The sequence below is a fragment of the Oncorhynchus mykiss genome, chromosome 30, assembly GCF_013265735.2.
Source record: "Oncorhynchus mykiss isolate Arlee chromosome 30, USDA_OmykA_1.1, whole genome shotgun sequence".
In the NCBI taxonomy this organism is placed as follows: domain Eukaryota; kingdom Metazoa; phylum Chordata; class Actinopteri; order Salmoniformes; family Salmonidae; genus Oncorhynchus; species Oncorhynchus mykiss.
Window position 1 is genome coordinate 23,120,118 of NC_050570.1, and position 22,645 is coordinate 23,142,762.

General features: G+C 43.3%; 2 protein-coding genes across 8 annotated transcripts in view; both read right to left on the reverse strand.

Annotated features, from left to right (window-relative positions):
* The window catches only part of LOC110521570 (oxysterol-binding protein-related protein 9), a 35,075-nt gene extending 32,405 nt beyond the window's left edge, over positions 1-2,670 (reverse strand). For 2 of the 4 annotated variants that reach the window (XM_021599201.2, XM_021599200.2), the window contains exon 1: positions 2,518-2,670. In XM_021599201.2, coding sequence (XP_021454876.2) covers positions 2,518-2,667 — 150 coding nt within the window. In that variant the 5' untranslated portion in view covers positions 2,668-2,670. The remainder of the gene's footprint in view (positions 1-2,517) is intronic. The other 2 variants (XM_021599202.2, XM_036968411.1) reach the window with 2 other exon arrangements.
* A 1,085-nt stretch (positions 2,671-3,755) lies between these two features.
* The window catches only part of LOC110521572 (tyrosine-protein kinase ABL2), a 35,301-nt gene continuing 16,411 nt past the window's right edge, over positions 3,756-22,645 (reverse strand). The window contains exons 1-10 of one of the 4 annotated variants that reach the window (XM_021599207.2): positions 16,417-16,911; positions 14,773-14,937; positions 13,248-13,543; positions 12,756-13,028; positions 12,354-12,438; positions 11,869-12,231; positions 11,604-11,756; positions 11,397-11,486; positions 9,786-9,968; positions 3,756-8,279 (exon numbers count right to left, since the gene is read on the reverse strand). In XM_021599207.2, the coding sequence (XP_021454882.2) occupies positions 6,508-8,279; positions 9,786-9,968; positions 11,397-11,486; positions 11,604-11,756; positions 11,869-12,231; positions 12,354-12,438; positions 12,756-13,028; positions 13,248-13,543; positions 14,773-14,937; positions 16,417-16,486 (3,450 nt within the window). In that variant the 5' untranslated portion in view covers positions 16,487-16,911 and the 3' untranslated portion in view covers positions 3,756-6,507. Of the gene's footprint in view, positions 8,280-8,826; positions 9,969-11,396; positions 11,487-11,603; positions 11,757-11,868; positions 12,232-12,353; positions 12,439-12,755; positions 13,029-13,247; positions 13,544-14,772; positions 14,938-15,308; positions 15,507-16,416; positions 16,912-22,645 lie in introns of those variants that run through there. The other 3 variants (XM_021599206.2, XM_021599205.2, XM_036968576.1) reach the window with 3 other exon arrangements.

Genomic DNA, 22,645 nt, shown 5'->3' on the forward strand with positions numbered 1-22,645 from the left:
CACTTTAGAGACTGCTAACCATTCAACACTGGTCACTTTAATAAATGTTTACATACGGTTTTACCCACATACTATATAACTACTGCTGCACACACTTTTCTATTCATATACTGTCTATATACTGTACCAGTCAAATGTTTGGACACAGCTTCTCATTCAAGGGTTTTTCTTCATTTGTACTATTTTCCACATTGTAGAATAATAGTGAAGACGTAACTATGAAATAACAAATAAGGAATCATGTAGTAACCAAAAAAGTGTTAAACAAATCCAAATATATTTTATCTTTGAGATTCTTCAAAGTAGCCACCCTTTGCCTCGATGACAGCTTTGCACACTCTTGGCATTCTCTCAACCAGCTTCACCTGGAATGCTTTTCCAACAGTCTTGAAGGAGTTCCTGAGCACTTGTTGGCTGCTTTTCCTTCACTCTGCGGTCCAACTCCTCCCAAACCTTCTCAATTAGGTTGAGGTCGGGTGATTGTGGAGGCCAGGTCATCTGATGCAGCACTCCATCACTCTTCTTCTTGGTCGAATGGCCCTTACGCAGCCTGGAGGTGAGTTGGGTCATTGTCCTGTTGAAAAACAAATGATAGTCCCACTAAGCCCAAACCAGAAGGGACGGCGTATAACTGCAGAATGCTGTGGAAGACATGCTGGTTAAGACACAACAGTTGGAACTAAAAATCTTTAAATTTGGACTCATCAGACCAAAGGACAGAATTCCATCGGTCTAATGTACATTGCTCGTGTTTCTTGGTCCTAGCAAGTCTCTTCTTATTGGTGTCCTTTAGTAGTGGTTTCTTTGCAGCAATTTGACCATGAAGGCCAGATTCACTCAGTCTCCTCTGAACAGTTGATGTTGAGATGTGTCGGTTACTTGTACTCTGAAGCATTTATTTGGGCTGCAATTTCTGAAACTGGTAACGATAATGAACGTATCCTCTGGGTCTTCCATTCCTGTGGCGGTCCTCATGAGAGCCAGTTTCATCATAGCGCTTGATGGTTTTTGCAACTGCACTTGAAATTTTCCAGATCACTGACCTTCATGTCTTAAAGTGATGATGGACTGTCATTTCTCTTTGCTTATTTGACCTGTTCTTGCCATAATATGGACTTGGTCTTTTACCAAATAGGGCTATCTTCTGTATACCCCCCCCCACCACCACCACCTTGTCACAACACAACTGATTGGCTCAAATGCATTAAGAAGGAAAGAAATTACACAAATTAACAAGGCACACCTGTTAATTGAAATTAATTCCTGGTGACTCCCTCATGAAGCTGGTTGAGAGAATGCCAAGAGTGTGCAAAGCTGTCATCAAGGCAAAGGGTGGCTACTTTGAAGAATCTCAAATATATTTAGATTTGTTTAACACTTTTTTGGTTACTACATGATTCCATGTGTTATTTCATAGTTTCGATGTCTTCACTATTATTCTACAATGTAGAAAATAGTAACAATAAAGAAAAAACATGGAATTAGTAGGTGTGTCCAAACTTTGACTGATATAACATATGGCACTGTATAACATGGCATTGTTTACTCTGATATTTATTGATTTTGGGGATTTGTGTATTGTTTTGTATTTTTCAATATTACTGCACTGTTGGGAGCTAAAAACACGCATTTCACTGCATCTGCAACAATATCAGTAAAATGTGTGTATGCGACCAATAAAACGTGATTCTATGTCTGTAAACATTAACTATTTTCCTCTGGTGACAGCAAACCAAAACGGTGAAGTCTACTATACATTCTTGTTACGCAGGCAGACTAAGCAGGGGGAAAAATGCGTTCCCTTGACTAGCTAGTTAACGTTAACTCAATGAACTGACTAACGTTTGTTAGCTAGATAACCATGTCAGCAAAGGAAGGATACAAGGTTATAATTGTTCCTGCTACGTTGCTTTAAATGTCTCGAAAAAAATCTACAGCGCTAACTGACAGCAGAACATGGACATGAAAAAGACAGCTACCTAGATAGATAGAACATTTTGAAGAGAAACAACGAGGAAAGAACACAGCCGCATCATTCCAGGAAGTATAGAAAATGCTGGCATTTCATTTGCTAGTTTCTCCTCCAGCATGGATAGGATTGGTCAATAACGGATATGTCCGCAAAGTCCTCGCCCTTTTCTGACAGCTGAGATTCCCAACTCCCGGCACACATCACGCGTTCAAAACAACTGGGAACTCGGAAAACTCCGAATTCAGTGCGTTCTAGACAACTGGAACCTCTGGAAAAAAAGAGTTCCGAATGAGAAAAATGGTTTTGAACCGTCATCGAACTCGGAATTCCAAGTCGAAAACTCGGGCATCTTCCTACAGTTCCGACCTGAAGATCACGGACGTCATGATTTGACCTCGCCCCCCCCCCCCCGAGTTCCCAGTTGTCTTGAAAGCACCAACAGGGAGGCCGCTGTCCCTACTCGGTTTTGACAGGCTTTAGCAAATAATAATACGGACCCGGGAGGTTATCGGCTTATTCATTATGAAGTACAATAAAATACGCACCGTGTAGTATGACAGTAAACCCGCATTGTAGTCCAAAACAAACCAGCGATACTGCCAACCTTTCATGACGTTAGTCCATTTGCTCAGCGGTCCCTCCATGATGGACGCCATCTTTACAATTGGCCAAGATTCTAGGGGAGGAGTCAGCATGGAGAAAAAATACGTCACGGGATGGCAAGATTTGACAGCATCCTTAACAGCTGACAGATTGTCAAACATTTGAAGTTATACTTTTGCTTTCTCATTTGTTGTTCCATAGGTGCACATGGTTATGACACTATAGGCCTATCTTATTTTGGGCCATTATGCCAGGTTGCAGTGCACTTATGATTTCAAATACATTGGACATGTTCAAAATGGCAGAGCTCTCATACTATTTAGTAAGTACCATATAATGAGTATGTGCATGGCCTCGTGGGCCCCTAGCATTAAGTATATGGGGTAGCATGCTTGAAGAAACAAGATGTCATAATACAGTTGCTGGAAAATTTGATCAGTATCTGTTCATCATTTTAAAATCTTTCCAGATTGTATTTTATATTCCAGATGAACACGTTCGCAAAATGAATGGGGCTAACAGAGTTTACATTTTTTTTTTTAACTACACCAAATACAGTAGTATTTTTGAAATATTTAAGATTAGTATAAAGTTCATACTCACATAGTTTGCAAGTATTTAGCATGTAGTATCCCGGTTCAGAACACATCTGTTGTATGCCTTTGAGTTAAATGGCCATGTTTAAATACTCAAAACAGACACCCTTCCTCCAGTAAGATGATTAGTGATAGCATAATACACTGTTTATTGAAGCAAAATTAGAAAGATATGTAGGCTGTCATTATAAATAAGAATTTGTTCTTAACTGACTTGCCTAATCAAATAAAGGTTAAATTAAATAAAAAAATGTAAAGGATGAAGGTTGCATTAAAACATTTCAGATGACAGTTCCAGGAGCAGATGTGATGTAATCTAATGCCTGGGTCAGGATGTCTTAAATTAAGAAAGGTTTGTATCACGTCACAAAATTATGCAACTGCCCCTAGGCTATCATCGTGTTTCAATCAATATCATTATTTTCCTCCCATCAATTACATTCTATTTACAGTAAAGGAATCACAGGTCAATTCGATTTATTTAATCTGATTAACACAAGGCAAGGTTTGAGCTGGTGACTTGAGGTTGCGCTCTTGATTTATCTTTAGAATTTCCCCAAATCAAAAAGATAAATGGACCTTAGAAATGTTCAACGTTTTATTTACATCAAATTTAACACTGCTAGGGAGAACTTCACAGTTATATACTATGTGAGCTTTAAATCAAAAACAAAAAGTTAATATTAACCTCTGCCATTTTTATCCCTGTTAAATTCACATTTTCAAAATGAAGTGTATTCCATTCTCATTGCACTCATAGAACTGAAGAGGAAGTGGCCTTTGGTATACGATGTGCAAATACAATTTCTTCAGCACTGTCCAGATCAAACAGATAAGTTGCAGGATCCAAAACATTATTTACAAAATAAATACAACAACAATAAATAAAGGACATACAGCTTGATCATAAAGACAAACTGGGCAGAAATTAATTGAAGAGCATTTAAAACAAAATGAAATAATTTTTTTGCAAAATTGCAATCATTGCAAACTAATTTTCCTAGCGTGACAAGCCTTGTTCATTACACTCTTAATCCAACAATAAATTTGAGATAATCACAAGTCTATGGGATACTCGTCTCTAGTACAGTTTGGCAGTAAAGCAGAACAAAGATGATTGAAGCATAAATAAGCAAGGGTGAAAGGCAAAATAATGGAAGGCCAAATTGGTAATCAGTCATTAAGAATTTCACAGACAGCAAGTGGAGGATGCAGAGAGTTTAATAGTTCAGATCCTTAATACTACAGAGCAGCTTTGGGGAAGTGCACCAGAGAGACTCATGTTTGTGTAGTTTGTTGGAAATTAAACACTTATTGTGCAACTGTCAGAGACAGAATTATGTGGGATCACAAGTATGGACCACTATCAATCAGACCAAGAACAAGCTGTATTTGACCATCAGTCCATCTATTATAATATAGGAGACAAATTGCACATTTTATTTTCAAGTTTGAGTCTTAAATTTACTCCCAGTAATATAAATGTATGTTGTAGTTATATTTATACTTGGCCACAATCTCATGGCGAAATGTGTCATCTGAAGACCAAAGCACAAGATATTTACAATTACACATCTCTGTATATCCATTTCTTGACTTAGTAGTGCACAATACATACAATATATTTCACAAAAGGCACCATGAATAATTGGAAAAACACTGCTGTATCCAGTAGCAAGAAAATAAAAACAAATACCTCATTATTTAATTTGGAACCTCACAGTGTAAAGAAACAATTAGTTTCATGACATCCTATTAGTCAAGACGACCTTTGAATGAACAGAGAGACACTGAAGCTCATCTGCTGGATTAAATAGGTGGTGTACCCCAAAACAGACATGGAATGAACTGTGAAAAATATTGGGTGTCATAAACGGTACTATTTGAGTTTATACTAAGACGAAATGCAATATAGCAATCAATGTCTACTACTTCATAGGCTTTATCCAGTGTACACCAAGGGTTCCAACATCTCAAGTGGGCATTAGGGGAATTTTCAGTCGAGGGACACTATTATAAACAAGCTTTTTTTGTTTTGATTGCTTGATTCATTAGCCAAATTATTATAGAGAAAGGATTGCAGGCACGGGTGATACTTGCTATTTCTGCACAATACAACAAACAGGATGAAATGACTTCAACAATATGAAATGGAAATGTTTGCTTAGAGATGATCAAAAAGCATCTAAAAGGGATATTAGTCATCTTCACTCATTTATGCTCATCGAAAACAGAACACCGATGTTGGTATTGAAATGACCAGAGAACTTTGACAGATTAAACACCTAATTTGCAGATGTTCAGATGGGGTTGGGGGCCTCAGTCCTGCAATAAACTTCCTACGAATGTTTATTTTCATAGTCAAATACTTATCCAAGCAAAAGTGACCGTTTCCTGGATATAACGTTTTTAAAATAGGTCTGTGCTTTTCATAAAAAACAATAATTAATTTAAATTCAAGTTCATACATAAAGACATTCTAAAGTTAAAACCAAAAAATGTACAAATAAATCACTCATTTTCTGGAGACATAACGCAGTTTGCGTTGAGATTAGTATTTTGTCAGGGAGTGGCTGTGTTCACAGATTTTTAATTATTTAACAATCTATAGGCACTGAGGGAAAGGGCCACAGGGAATACTGCCCCAAACCACCTTCCCATGTGTTACCTTGCGCTTTCCTCACTTCTCATTAGCTCCGAACATTTAAATACATGTGCAAGGGAATTTGGACATAAATATTAAAATGCTTACATTTTCCATTCCGATTTTAAGTGAGCATTTTCCTGAAATACTCAAACCAAATCAAATGGCAGAGGGTAGACCTGATTAAGTGGAACACACTTTCATTTTCCAGGTGACAATAGTTTTGAACAGTGACTTCCCGTCACAGGAACTCATAGTTGCCAGGATCATAAATCAAAGATAGTAACTCAGCCATAATTATTCTCCACTTTTTCTTGGCTATGATGACTATGACACATACGCAAACTGACTGTTCTTTACCAACACTCTGGGACTGAATACATAGCTGATATACTCCACATTCGATTAAAAGAAAGGCCTTAAAACCAGTTGGAAAAGTTTGAACTTGGGGCAAAACAGTTACTTGGTGTACATTGAACCATATCTAGTTTGGTATCAACAATGTTAATGTACAAAAGGTTAGAACAGTGTTCTCCCCTGGCATTTTTGAGAAAGAGTCAACTGTAAACAATAAGAGATCCAATTTAGTGATTTTCTGAGGTACTTCTGAGATTGTTCTCCGTCCCCAAAATGTTAATACAACCAGAAACATAAAAAAGGGAATACAAAGAAATGTTTGACAGGTCCGATGGCTACCTCTGAACCACATCACTGATTTCTTTGATGCAGATGTGTAAGTTGTCCAGAGCAGGGCTAGGTCCTGGGCCACTAAATGCCCCTCCAATTCCAGAGGAGGACGATGCCCGAAGCTCCTGCAGACTCAGCTCTAATTTGCCCACGGCCTCCCGGAAGGCAAACTTGTTCCGCATCTGTGGGATGCAGTCCACGTAGCCTGAGCAGTAGTCTAGCAGCTGGTGGCCAGCATCTAAGACCTGGCTGCTGGAGGAGGGCTCAGGGCTGCTGTGGAGGGCACCTCTCAGGCACTCAGCACACTCCAGCAAAGCCTCCTTACTGATCTTCTCCGGTTGAACCCTCTCAGCCTGCTGTCGAGTCCGACGCAGAGGCTTAGAGCCACCAGAGGGGGCTGTGGAAGAAGCAGTGCTTGTGGCGCCGTTGGCCATCTTAGTGGGAGTAGTGTTAGTGTTGTTGGCAGAGGAAAAGGAGGTTGGTGGAGGCACTTGTGGTGGTGGCACTGATGGTCTCCCGGGTCCCACTTCCCTTGCTCGTCCCGGCCTTTTCACCCCATCACCGTTGACCTCCACAGTCCCTACGACCTGCTCCTCCCCATCCCCGCTGTAGGAGTGCCCAATGAGGCGCAGGGTTGGAGGGGGAGGGGGAGCACATTTGGGTTTGACCAGTCGTGGTCGGTCCCGGTCCGCCTGGTGCTCCGATAGCAGTTTGAAGCGGTTCCCCTGAGAGTCCATCCCCACCAGGTGCACATCGGCTGGGCTATGCTTGAGTGTAGGCGAGATCAGCACGGGAACCTTGTGGTTGTGTGGAGCCGCCGACGGGCCTGATCCCACTGTTTTGGAGGGGGACGTCCATCCCTGTCGGTCCTGTCCTCCTGCCTCCTGACCCTCCCTACACCGTAGAGCCCCAGAGTGACAATCCAAATCAGCCTCACTCCCAACCCCAGGTGCCCTCACCCCCCCAGAGCACCCCCCCACCCCTCGGGGAAGCAGCTTGGCTTTAGGCCGGTCCCTGATCTGAGCTGTGCCCTCATCCATCTTACGAAGAAGGGTCTCAGAGGTGTGTGCTGCCCCATTCTCAGGCTGCGAGGTGGTGGAGGCAGTGCGCTCTAGAGGAGGTTTACTGCGGTTTCTGGGTAAAGTCAGAGCCATCCTCTCCAGGTCAGGAAGCCCTGCAGTCATGGAGGAGGTGGAGTTGGACCTGGGGAATGGTTTGGTCCCCCCACCCCCCTCTTCGGTCCCAGTGGACTTGCCAGTCCGTAGCCCTAAGGTCTTTTTGATGAGGCGAGGAGTGAAGAAACCTGCCAGGCCTGCCCAGCTGCTGCTACTACTACTACTACTGCCCACCTGCAAGGGTGGGACCCCAGAGGTGTGGTTGGCAGAGGACTTTTGTCCAAAAGCGGCCCCACAGCAGCGTGACTGGACGTGGTTCCCCTCTCCATGGGACGGTGAGAAGCCCAGGCCGTCCGCCTGGGGAAGGGGAGGAGGAGGGGCGCTGAAGCCAACCGTGGGCTCGTATTTCTTGTGAGGCTGGGTCTCCATCTCTCGGAACGAGCTGCTCCTCTTGGGCGGCATGGGCAGGCTCTGCTGCAGCTGGGATGAAGGAGACTTCTTCTTCATGAAGGAGCTGAAGAAGCCAGCCTTGCGGTCCCGTGTGAACATGGTCTCCTGGGAGTCCTCCAATAGGCTGCTGGGGGATTTGTCCCTCTGTTTCCGAGGCAGAGCAGGAGAGCTGCCTGACCGGCCATCCCCTGCCAGCAGAGTGGCTGCCAGACCTGCAGAGAACAGAGGATATGGAATTAAAAATAGGTACCAGAGCGGTGGTCTCTTATCAACACTAAAACACCATTATTCAACATCAATCTGCATTAGCGCCAACCGGCGAATCTCATAGGCTGGCTGCCATTTGCTTTGACAACAGGCATATTCTCTCTTCAGAGCCATTCCTGCTTCAATAACTTTGTGGTGCCACCTTGTTGTACTAGGGATGTCAAGTTGCTCTATACGTGTAATAGATGAGCGCCACAGTGAGCCACGCAGCGTTGTCAGCATGACAGGAAGTCACCTCCCGTGTGTCACCACCACTCAAGCTTCCTCATCCCAGACTTATCTTAGGGACGCATTGTCGAGAAGGAAATATGCAATTAAGCATTTCATTGGACGGTGTCCCATACATACGAGTAATACAACTTGAAACTATGCAGTGTTTGCTATTGTGTGTTCACTGATCAATCATACTGGTAGTGGAGAAGTATCATGGGGAGGATTAAATGGTGTGAGAAAGGAGTGAGAGTATAAGGACTGACGGGAACATAGATTGCATTAGGTTTTTCAACATGAACACAACATGCAATAAAACACTTTATTGTCACTTGATTGCACATAAAACAAGACAGACAACATTTCAAAAACCATACAAATAACTTGTGGGTCAGCCAATTTTAATTCAGGTATTGGTACATATGCAGTCATTCTTGGTGATTGTTAGAGTTGTAGGTGTTATATGTGAGTTGTGTGTGAAAGATGCAACAGGGAGAGGATTAGAATTCAATACCCTCAATCATTATAATATAAATGAAAGATAAGTGACAAACATGAACACAGAGGAGTACAACCCAGCCTTGTCTAATCATGTCAGGGATGAAGATTTGATGGAGATGTGGTTTATAATGTCATGCAGATCCTCCAATAGTGAATTATATATGGGAGAAGATTGAGAATGCATTTCATCTAAACCCTGCATCTGGTATTTGGCCAAAGGCAACGCTTTAAAGGCCCAGTGCAGTCAAAAACATGATTTAGCTGTGATTTATATACATTTCCACTCTGAGTGCTGAATAATACTCTGACAATAACAGCTAGTTTTCCCCTCCCCACTCAGACCACTCCCAGACAATCCTAACAAAATTGTTGCTTGAGAAATTGCTCTTTGCTAAGAAGCTATTTTTGTATCCTTTTGACCATTTTTTTCACAGTAAGGTACTTACTTTTTACCCAGAAATGATTTGCATTGGACCTTTAAGTGTTGTGGTTGGATATGGCAACAGTCCCCACTGCATATTATCCATGAGGCTAGATAAGTGACATTACAGTAATTCTTTATAAATTATGAGGGAAAGCTCTATATATGACGCTAGAGGTGTGTTGTGATTGTGTAATGACACAGAGATAAGATGGTGCGTTTAGGGGATGGGTAAGGTGATCCAGTGATGTTCAGTCTGCCAGGTACACAGCAGCCATTCTCCTCAGCCTGCGGGCATGGAGGCGGGCAAGGCGGGTACCTGAGGGGCCGTGTGTGCTGGGCTCCTGCCTGCCATCCAAACCCCCCTCGATGTTCTCCTTGTTCTCTGCGTGCATCTTGAGAGTGCGCGATTTCGAGGGCAGCAGTGGCATGTCGTGGCTGAAGGGGTGTGGTGACGGGGAATGGCCAGAGGCGGCAGTCTTACACAGCTCCTCTGCTACCTCTGCAGAGAAAGAGAGAGAGGGAGCCACGGGAGAGGAAAGGAATGCTTAATTAAGTGAACCTTTACATAAGATCGTTATACACATTGATTCCCTTGCTAGAAATGGTAGTACTGCATTTACTGGAATAACTGCAGAAACCAATGCTTAGAGTTTATAGTGCTTCTCTGAAAGCCCTGAATTCTCCCTGTACTCCCCTCACCTCAGCATGCCCTTTCCTGACTCAGATATCATTCTCCATCTCTCCTTGAGGCACCAGGCCTGCTGTACCACTATGAAAAGGCCCTACAGATATGTTAACGCACCATTAAGAGCCATTCCCGCTCTAATATCCACAAATGTATGCTCTCTAGTGCCACAACTGACAGGATTGAATGGAGTCGGGCAGCAGAGCTAAATGCCTTATTTAAGCCTTAACTTCTTGGTGACTGGGGGGCAGTATTGAGTGGCTTGGATGAATAGGTTGCCCAGAGTAAACTGCCTGCTACTTAGCCATAAAAGCTAGAATATGCATATAATTAGTATATTTGGATAGAAAACACTAAAGTCTCTAAAACGGTTTGAATGATGTCTGTGAGTATAACAGAACCTATATAGCAAAAACCTGAGAAAAATCCAACCAGGAAGTGGGAAATCTGAGGTTTGTAGGTTTTCAACTCATAGCCTATCGACGATACAGTGGGATATAGGTCATGTTGCACTTCCTAAGGCTTCCACTAGATGTCAGCAGTCTTTAGAACCTTGTTTGATGCTTCTACTGTGAAGACTGGGGCGAATGAGAGGGGATTGAGCCAGTATCTTTATTGCATGGTATGCTTTTTCCGCAAAGTTTTTTTGAAATCTGACACAGCGGTTGCATTAAGGAGATCTAAAGTTCCATGTATAATAGTTGTATCTTTTATCAATGTTTATGATGAGTATTTCTGTAAATTGATGTGGCTCTCTGCAAAATCACTGCATGTTTTGGAACTACTGAACATAACACACCAATGTAAAATTAGATTTTTGGATATAAATATGCACTTTATCGAACCAAACATACATGTATTGTGTAACATGAAGTCCTATGAGTGTCATCTGATGAAGATCAAAGGTTAGTGATACATTTCATCTATATTTCTGCTTTTTGTGACTCCTCTCTTTGGCTGGAAAAATGGCTGTGTTTTTCTGTGACTTGGTGACCTAAAAATAATTTATGGTGCTTTCGCAGGAAAGCCTTTTTGAAATCACACTGTGGCTGGATTACCTATAATTGTATCTTTAAAATGGTGTATAATACTTGTATGCTTGAGGATTTTTAATTATGAGATTTTTGTTGTTTTGAATTTGGCGCCCTGCACTTTCACTGGCTGTTGGCGGGGGTGGGACGCTAGCGTCCCGAATAGCCCAGAGAGGTTAAGGGTAGTAATGTGACTATGTCGTACAAGTACCTTCGGAGATGCTGGAATCGTGGAACATTGTCTCAAAGGTCTGGTGGGTCTCGGCAAATGAAGGTCGGTCCAACGGACTCCATTGCCAGCCTGATATCAAAATAAAATAAAAAGGTCAATATAGGTTACATAGCTATAAGTGAATGGATGATAGTGGTAGTGTGTGTTGGTGGGACATTGTGTGTACTCAGTGCAGTGCTCACTCACAGGCCCTCATCAGCTCGTGGACTTTAGGTGGACAGCCCTCTGGCTGCTCCATGCGGTAGCCCTTCTCCAGCAGGTCGTATACCTGAGACAGGTCTATCCCTGGGTACGGAGACATACCGTACGTCGCTATCTCCCACAGCAGCACACCGAAAGCTGAGCGATGAGAGACCGTCATAGGATGAGAAGAACGCTCACACTGATGTTGATTGATTTAGTACATGTAAAGGTGAAAAGGAGAGTGCTTGAAAATCTGGTTCTGACTCACCCCACACATCAGACTTGATAGAGAAGGTGTTGTAGGCCAGGCTTTCCGGGGCGGTCCACTTGATGGGGAACTTGGCTCCGGCGTGGGCTGTGTACGTGTCCCCAGTCATCAGCCTGCTCAGCCCAAAGTCAGCCACCTTCACCACGCTGTTCTCCCCCACCAGACAGTTCCTGGCCGCCAGGTCCCGGTGGATGAAGTTCTTCTTCTCCAGGTACTCCATGGCAGAGGAGATCTGCGTGGCCATGTAGAGCAGCACCACTGCGTTCACCTCTTCCCGGTCACACTCCCTTAGGTAGTCCAGCAGGTTGCCATGGGGCATGTACTCTGTCACGATGTAGAAGGGAGGCTCCAAAGTACACACACCTGGACAGACGCAAGCCAACAGAGGTTAGACGTAATTACGCCTCAAGAGCCAAGAAACCCAACAGCTGATAGAAATGCCTTGTGCTGTTACTAAGTGGAGCTGTACTGTGAGCAGCACTGACCTAGCAGCTGCACCAGGTTGGGATGTTTCACCTCCTTCATGACTGCTGCCTCTTTCAGGAACTCCTCCACCTCCATGGTGTCCTCCTGGAAGACAAACAATCAGAAAGGTCAATATTCACTGGATTTATTCAATATCTTAGTACCAGGAAACCAAGGTGAACAAAACAAGTTAAACTGTGATTAAACATTTCTCCAACAGTAGTCATTGCCGCCATTGAGTTTAATTTTGGTGTAATACAACATTCCACCATCAGGTGGTGACCAACTACCACTAAATACCATGCCTCCTTCATATTCCATGATCCCATAGATTGTTTCTATTTTGTGAAATCGAGACACTAGATGGAGGGATCTTACAGGCGACATCCAAATCATACCACCAATCTATAGAATAGACAAACCTTCAGTGTTTTAACTGCGACGGTGAGGTTGTATTTCTTCCAGACTCCCACGTACACCTCTCCGTACTGCCCTCCACCCAGTTTGTGCTTCATGGTGATGTCGGTGCGCTCCATCTCCCACTTGTCGTGGATGGGCGACACGCCGTAGACGGTGGGCTTGTTGCACTTGGGGGCCGGGTAGTGGAGTGTGGTGACCAGGCCGTCGGCCACGGTGGAGTGGTGGTGCACCAACTCGGCCAGGGTGCTAAAGCGGCTCTCTGCCGTGACGTACACCTTGGGACAGACAGAGGGTTAGGGTTATACATGTGTACAGACTGAAACAGCAGCACCGTGGGGAGGAACCAGAGACGGCTAATAAAAAGACAGAGCAGAGACATTAGCATGAACGGAGCAGTTTCACAACAAAAATGAAGAGACGGAAGACGAGAGGACAGAGAGAGAAGTTGGAGAGAAGCAAGACAGCCCCTCTGTAGGTCCCAGACCCCTAGCTACCTTGCCATCTGAAGCAGTGTTGATGCGGTAGTGGTAGACTCTTCCCTCGTAGCGCAGGGAGATGGACAGCTGTCCTGGGCTGCTCTCGCTCTCCCGGACCAGGAAGCTACCGTTGATGAGGCTACTGAGCAGGTACTCTGCTGCACTGCGTGACACAGGCCCGTGGTACCAGCTGTGCTTCTCCAGGCTGTTGACAGGTGTAATGTAGTTGCTTGGCACCCAGCCCTGGCCGTTCTTCGAGCGCACCTCGCTCCACTCCCCATTCTGGTTGTAACCGAGCACCCTTAGCTTCTCACCTGGGCAGAGAGGGACAGGGAGAGAGAGAGTCAGGTAAAATGACATCTTTAAACATATTTTTTTTGAGCCACTTCAGGACATTAGCACCGATTGAAACTTGGCGCTTTTGACTCCTCCATAGGCTTTAAATATCCCCCGTTGATGCATCATTTACTGCGGTGCCAAGAGGTAGGGCAGGGCATGTAGCAACTTGGTCTGCTGCGTTGTCTGCCTCTTATGAGGTCAGCAGTGGAGATGGGAGGGAGTGCCTCTTGCAGAGAGACAGAGAGACTGCAGCACTGTACTGTAGAGGAGCTGTGTGGCTGTGGAATTGAAACACGCCCTGGCTGTCCGGCAGCTCCCTGCAGCCATTCAAAGCTGCTCCCAATGAGAGGATAATGACAGTGAGATGTTATGGCACGGCCTGGAGATGGGACTGCGCCAAGCTTTCTTCCACTTATTCCCTTTCTCCTACTCGCTCGCCCTCTGTACATCATGGGCTAAGCCGAGCGTGCTGCAGACTCAATACCCTCTGGTGCCACAGAGGCCATAGCTACAGGCTCTATTGACACTGGATAGCCGCGGAGTCAGAAAAACAACATTGGGCCGGCCAAAACAGTCACACTACACAGTTTCCTCTGCGACACACCGTGGGCAGCCAGAGAGCTGGCTCCGGGTGGAAATGGTGAATGTCAGGCGGCTCGTGGCGGACATTACTGGTCTGAGGCATGGCATTCATCTGAGACCCTCTGATCACCCACTGCTGGGTTTATCCACCTGTTATTATTACAGTTGAAAGGATTCCACATTAAAAGTGCACTGGAGTCAAACAAGGGTGTGGGAGGGCTGGCCTGCCCGCCTCTCCATTGGGCACTCAGTGACTCACAGTCTAAGCATTAGCCTCATCTTAGGCAGCAGCCTTGGGGTGACTTGAGGAGGCAGACATCGACTTAAGATAGGATTTTATATTAGTTCATTTAAAAAGTCCCGCTCTCACTCACATATTTTAAGCTTGTTACCCAGTATGATCAGCAGGGACACGGATCAAATACGAGAAAGTAGAACAAAGGAATTGGAATAAACTAAAAAAATAGTTCACTGAATGGTAAAATGGTACCATACATTGAGGAAATCTCTTCAGTAAGAACTGCCCCATATCTCTGGGAGTGAGTCATCTTTAGATAAAGGAGTGGTTTGTGATGATCTGTTTGGAAAGCCTATTGATAAAAAGCTCTTTCAGAGTACATACCTTTCGTGATGCTCAGCGTGTTGTCGCCACTGGCAACAAAGTCATAAAGTGCAACAAAGAGGTTGGGATCGCTCTCGGCAGCACCCAGCAGGTTCTCCTTGGAGCTCCAGCGTACCGCCTCCGTCAATGCTGCCGAGTCCAGGCTGAAGGGCCGGTGGAGGGCCTCTGGAAAGAGGGAGAGAACAGGGAGAGATGGATAAAGAAAGAGGTTCGTGAGTGGATCAAAGAGGTCAAGCTGCCTAAAAACTATAAATCATGATTAAACATATCCACAGATATGCGTAACACATACATATGTACACAAATTTACATAACAAATGCAGTCTGCCTTTTAGAGAACCCAAAATCAGCATCCCTTTCCTATCGCCCACTTATGTTTTGCCACAGTCTGTTCTTCTGTTCCTTTAACAATCGGCTCAAATCATATTTGAAATAGCCATTTACCAGTGCCAACATAATATCAGTAACTGTCCAGTGAATAGGCAGCAGGAGTCTACCTAAATAGACAGAAAGAGCCCGGTTGAAAGAGTAGCTACCTGAGAGTCTAGGCCCGTCCACATCCTTTGCCCCAGTATAGGGCCGGCCTGTCAGCCTAACCCACTCTTCCTCAAAACTGCTGCTGGGTTGAAGGGTCCTCAAATACATACTCTGCCTGTCCACTCTGCTCACTTCACTTTCCACACACACTAATCTGAGATGTGAGGACTAGGTCCAAAATGAACTTTCTACTTGGCTTTTTTTCCCTGCCTGTATATAAAGAGTGTAGGAGCTGCGGGGAGGGGCTGTCTGTCGGCGTGGTCGGAAAGATACTGCAGGCCTCCACCCACACAACATGCCTGAGCCTCACTCGCTCACAGGGCTCCTCAACAGCTGCCAACAACCTCCACAACATGTCTGGGCAGCTGCTGAATGGGGCTTACCGACTGCCAGGGAGAGAGGGATAAGAGTGAAATAAAGGCAGTGGAGGAGAGGGGAGAAGATGAAAGAAAGTTGAAAGTGGGCATGGAGAGAGCAATCTACTTGCCGGAAGATTACTTTTTCATGTATGGTGAAAATTTAACTCGTTCATGTAGCCTATAAAACAAAAGAATGACTGGCTGGCTACACCCAAGTTATACATGTACAATAAGTGACTAGAACCATCAGTGGGAGTCTGGTGGTCAGTAGCTAATGGTTACCAGTAAATAATTTACTGAAGGGCATCATTACTTCCTATTACACTTCCTTTTAACCATGACGTTCTACACAGACATAAAAAACAATAGGGTCTGATAAGTCAGGGTACACACTGTGCAAGACGAAGTTGAATTCCTGCTTGGCCTCAACAACTATGAAGTCATGCATCTGAACCAAATAGTTGAAAAATGGCCCAGATCTCCAAATCCAACCCAATGAGTGGAATGTGTGAAATAGTGAGTAAAACAGGAAGCACACTGAACTAAAGTACACAGAGCACCATTCTAAAACAATAGAACTACTCAAGTATGCAGTGCTCCATTCAAAATATTCAGCAAGCAAACTCTGTCCATACACAGTACACCACATGGAAGCAGTATATTAAATCCGTCAAGACATCTCCTGAGGACAAAAGTGGCCACAATGTCAGGTGTGACCCTGCCCCATCTAGGCGTCATGTCCTCCCACCTTTGTTCCCCACCAGCATATGCTGCAGGTCGGTCGCCGTCAACTGGCTCAGCCACAGCTCCCAGTACATGTTCCACTTCGTTCCCAGTACAACACAGACGTCTGACCAGTTCCCTCTCGGTACAACTTCTCCACAGAGGCAGTGAGTGAGTGAGGGAGTCACTGAGACCCCCCACACATTTGATTTATTCACCCTGAGCGAATTAGGGTGTCTGAAGCACTACTAATAGGTTCCCGCTGGGCTGGGTTTGCTTTTCAACCCAGAGGCTTCCACTCTCAGCTTTTGATGTGGCTTTCAGAAGTCAAACTTTCCAGGGCTGGTACAAGAAAGTAAATCCATGATCATGGTTCTCCGTGGCACAATCCCACAGAGGGGGGCTTGCTGTGTTTGTCAGACAGAGGAAAGCTGAGCTCACTGGGGAAGTGAGTTGTGGTGGAGGTCTCTTTAAGAACAGAACAAAGCGCGGGGTAGGGGCAGTCATGAGGTCCACAGCAGATGGCCGTTCTCGTGGTCCTATGGGAGAGGGCCACTGTGCCACGTGCGGAGACCCACTCATAGCCTCCAGGGAGAGGCTGAACAGACTGAGGACGAGGGGGGATGAAGGGAGGGCAAGAGGGCACTGCAACTGCTACAAGGCCTCATGTCAGAACAACACTGCTGCAGCACATCACACTTCTATCATACACTACAGAGTGCACAGTACAGGCCGCAATACTTTTACACAGTCAGCCTCAATCCTCTTTTCTACTGAGAGCTGGAGATCATTTGAAATTCAACTCATGAAGTGTTAAACAGTTGCAGTCAGATAATGGCCAAATGTCTATGTATTAATTCAATTTCAATCAATTTTCTATATCAACTAAGGATAAGATTAATTGATCTAAACTCTTATTCACAAATCATTGAATAAACTCATTCAACACTAGAATGATAGAAAATAAATAGCTGATCTGAAATATGAATCACCAACAACAACCACTGTTTGGCAAGTCATAAGACTCAGGTCTCATTTTACAACTATTGACTATTCCTCAGTGAAGCTGTGGACATCTTCAGATTGATCCACACCAGTTGGCATGTCATGCATGAGGTACATCGTGTGCCTGTCAGAGTGCCAGTATGGGTGAGTGCCTTTGGTGCGTAGAATGGCTGAGGACTGGGGGCAGGGACTCTGGGAATTGGCCATGACAGCCCCAGACAGCTGAGACAGTGGTGCCCATCCAGCCCTGCTTCAGCTCAATGGACATATTGAGAAAGACTGACTCCCCCTGGTCACCCTATCCCGCACCAGCCGCTCCCGCAGCTGTTAGTATGATCTGTCCAGGCATGTGGCAGCTGAACCAGCTACCTCTGCACCCTCCCAATCCCTGTACAGGACCACATGTGAATCCTTTCACTGTGCCCTGTCACACTACCTAACACAAAACATGACCAGGCCTCAGTCGGTGTAATACAATTAGCCTATTACAACGAGACACGACTGACAGCACCTAAACCACATGCAATATTATGCAGCACGACCGGCCGCTGGCCTGGGAATATTTATTGCCCCATTGCAAAACAAAGCAACATCACGGCCATAAATAACTCCTGAATGATGACAGCGTTCAGATAGAGCCAGACGAAATGTAAACAATAAGTTGAGACAATGTCACTGATGAGAGGTATACAACACAAGACAAATGAATGAGGGATGAACACACAGACAGGTCTTTCGCCAGAGGACAGTGGGTCAGAACTGGCTGACGGACCTTTAGCTGAACAGCCATGGACTGCAGTGGACATTGCCACTTCAACTCAAATCTGTAGGGGGCAGTGGTATAGACAGAGATCCCCATGAAGGAGTCTAGTGAAGAGGCTGTGGCAGAGTTGGCAGGAGCCATTTGTTGTTGTTAATGAGGAGACACACAATGTCACCATTCACATCACAAGTGTGGGGAGTCCATCTCGAGCAGTTTGTTCGATTAGGAAAAGTGGACCATCATCCTTAATTTGTTACCTCTCCAGGCAAAGTGAGCATTAGTCCGTTTTCACATTGACGATAGCAAAGGGATATGTTTGAGAGGTTCTCAAGAGGTATCAATTCGAGACCATACTGTTGTGTAAACTTTCTAAACTATCACGACTCGGGTGAGTGTCTGAGGTAGCGCTCGTCTCGTTGAGCTCAAAACTACTACAGTATAAATGGTAATAGTAGAGCAATGTTTTTGAAAACAGCTAAAATGTAGATATTTTCCTTATATTTGAGACTTGTTTTTAATCAAGTTAGGCTGTTGACTTTAAATTGCAGTTACATTCTGAAATTGTGACAGGCTCAGTGCAGGCGGCAGCTTCTAACTATGGAAGCCCATTCCAGTCACAGTATTTTATTTTTTTTTCATAAAAAAAAGTAAATAGGGCTACTATCTCAATTTTTTAGATATGCAAATACATTTCTAGATGTATCAGTCAAACTACGCATGTCAAAATGCTGAGATAGTTGTTCAAACAAAAAAAATTGTGGGGGGGGGGGGGGGGGGGGGGGGTTCCCTGGACAACCTAACCAGGTAAAACTCCTGGTATGACATAGTAATAAATTAAACTGCAGAATTATTTTTTTTATATGGGCTACAATGGGACCAGATCAAACGTAATCAGGTCACATGTTTTTTTTTTGTTTTTTTTTACTCCTGGTCCTAGGGAGGATAAACTAAATCCTGTCAAAAACAGAATGAGGTGAAAAAGTCTTAAAAGTACTGTGTCCCACTTTTCAAAGCTTTTGGGTCAAATGTCAGCTCGCCACACCTTCGCCGGCGGCCCTGCTGTGCTCATCTCTGCAAAAGAGATAGATTGAAATCACCACAATGCTACAAATGAAGAAACATAACCAATACAGTGCATTCGGAAAGTATTCAGATCCCTTGACTTTAGCCATATTTTGTTACATTACAGCCTTGTTCTAAAATTGATTACATTAAATGTTTTCCCTCATCAATCTACACTCAATACCCCATAGTCAAAATGTTGAGATAGAGTCTGTAGGTGATCAACTAAGACCATAAGAAACAAGACCGTCTGGTCTGATGAAACCAAGATTGAACTCTGGCCTGAATGCCAAGTGTCACATCTGGAGGAACCCGGTCATGGTGAAGCATGGTGGCAGCCACATCCCGCGGTGATGTTTTTCAGCAGTAAGGACTGGTAAAATAGTCAGGATAAAGAGAAAGATGAATGGAGCAAAGTACAGAGAGATCCTTGATGAAAACCTGCTCTAGAGCACTCAGGACCTCAGACTGGGACGAAGGTTAACCATCCACCAGGTGAACGACCCTAAGTATACTAGAGGTCGACCGACTATAATTTTTCAACGGCGATACAGATTATTGGAGGACCAAAAAAAGCCAAACCCGATTAAATCGGCCGATTTATTTATTTGTAAGGATGACAATTACAACAATACTGAATGAACACTTATTTCAACTTAATACAATAAATCAAAATCAATTTAGCTTCAAATAATGAAACATATTCAATTTGGTTTAAATAATGCGAGAAGTAAAAGTGCAATATGTGCCATGTAAAAAAAGCTAACGTTTAAGTTCCTTGCTCAGAACATGAGAACATATGAAAGCTGGTGGTTCCTTTTAACATGAGCTTTCAATATTCCCAGGTAAGTTTTAGGTTGAAGTTATTATAGAACTATTTCATATACCTTCGACTATTGGATGTTCTTAAAGGCACTTTAGTATTGCCAGTGTAACAGTAAAGCTTCAGTCCCTCTCCTTGCCCCTACCTGGGCTCAAACCAGGGACACATCGACAACAACCACCCTCGAAGCATAGTTACCCATTGCACCACAAAAGCCGCGGCCCTTGCAGAGCAAGGGGAACAAGTACTTCAAGGTCTCAGAGCGAGTGACGTCACCGATTGTAACGCTATCAGCGCACACCCCGCTAACTAGCTAGCCATTTCACAACAGTTACACCAGTCTAATATTGGGAGTTGATAGGCTTGAAGTCATAAACAGCTCAATGCTTAAAGCACAGCGAAGCTGGCAAACGCACAAAAGTGCTGTTTGAATGAATGCTTACGAGCCTGCTGCTGCCTACCACCACTCAGTCGGACTGCTCTATTAAATCAGACTTAATTATAACATAATAACACAAAGAAATACAAGCCTTAGGGCATTAATATGGCCGAATGCGGAAACTATCATTCCGAAAACAAAACATTTATTCTTTCAGTGAAATACAGAACCATTCGGTATTTTATCTAACGGGTGGCATCCATAAGTCTAAATATTTGTGTTACATTGCACAACCTTCAATGTCATGCCATAATTACGTAAAATTCTTGCAAATTAGTTTGCATGGAGTCCCCGTGGCCCAAACTGTTGCATATACCCTGACTCTGCGTGCAATGAATGCAAGAGAAGTGACACAATTTCCCTAGTTTAATATTGCCCGCTAACCTGGATTTATTTTAACTAAATATGCAGGTTTAAAAAAAATATATACTTCTGTGTACTGATTTTAAGAAAGGTATTGATGTTTATGGTTAGGTACACATTGGTGCACTGGCAATACTATAGTGCCTATAAGAACATCCAATAGTCAAAGGTATATGAAATACAAATGGTATAGAGAAATAGTATAAATACTATATTAACTACAACCTAAAACCTCTTACCTTGGAATATTGAAGACTTGTGTTAAAAGGAACCACCAGCTTTCATATGTTCTCATGTTCTGAGCAAGGAACTTAAACGTTAGCTTTTTTACATGGCACATATTACTTTCTTCTCCAACAATTTGTTTTTGCATTATTTAAACCAAATTGAACATGTTTCATTATTTATATGAGGCTAAATTGATTTTAAATGATGTTTTATATTAAGTTAAAATAATTGTTCATTCAGTATTGTTGTAATTGTAAAAAAAAATATATTTTTCTTTTTATTACTATTATTATTATTTTTTTAAATTATTATTATTATTTTTTTAAATTATTATTATTATTTTTTTATTATTATTATTATTTTTTATTTTATTTTTATTTTATTTTTTTTTAAATCGGCCGATTAAATCGGTATCGGCTTTTTTGGTCCTCCAATAATCGGTATCGGTGTTTAAAAATCATAATCGTTCGACCTCTAATAAGAACATCCAATAGTCAAAAGGTATATGAATTACAAATAGTATAGAGATAAATAGTCCTATAATTCCTATAATAACTACAACCTAAAACTTCTTACCTGGGAATATTGAAGACTCATGTTTAAAGGAACCACCAGCTTTCATATATTCTCATGTTCTGAGCAAGGAACTTAGACGTTAGCTTTCTTACATGGCACATATTGCACTTTTACTTTCTTCTCCAACACTTTGTTTTTGCATTATTTCAACCAAATTGAACATTGAAATTAAATTGATTCTATTGATGTATTATATTAAGTCCAAATAAGTATTCATTTAGTATTGTTGTAATTGTCATTATTACAAATACCAATTAAATAGGGAGAATTTTTAAAATGTATCGGCTTTTTTTGGTCCTCCAATAAATCGGTATCGGCGTTGAAAAATCATAATCGGTCGATCTCTAGTTGAGTCACATTGTTCAACAGCACTGCCAAAATAACACATGGGGCGACATTAAAGTATAGAACAAAGCGAGAGACAATTCTATCAGGGCTTGACATCAACTTTTTTAGCCAAGTAAGGCTGATTTTTCACTTGTCCAAAAGCTCAAAAATACAAAATTGTCGTACAACATAGGCCAAAAAAAGGTAGCTGAAAATTGGAACCACTTTGCAAAATAACCTGGTATTGACAATGGAAGGCTGCTGGTCTCTGAAGCCATGCATTATATCTCCTGCCATTGTGGCCTTGACTAAGGCCATTAACACTCCACAAAGTAAAATACTGCACTGATAGGCTACAATATAAACACGGTCTGTCAACCCTCCACCTGGAAAGTTACTGGGTGTGCAGGCTGTTTATCCAACCCTGCTCAAACACAGTCAGCTTATCAAGGTCCTATTGAGCAGCTGATTTTTTCTTCTACAATGGTGTGTGTTTGAGTAGGGCTGGAGCAAAACCTTGCACACCCAGTAGCTCTCCTGGACTCTCTGGGAGGAGGGTTGGCTGTCCTGCAACATTAATCACAACCAAATAATTCCCTCATTAAATGAACCATGGACCAAAGATGTTCATTTATTTGCAAGACAAAATATTCAGTGTTCAGGGGACA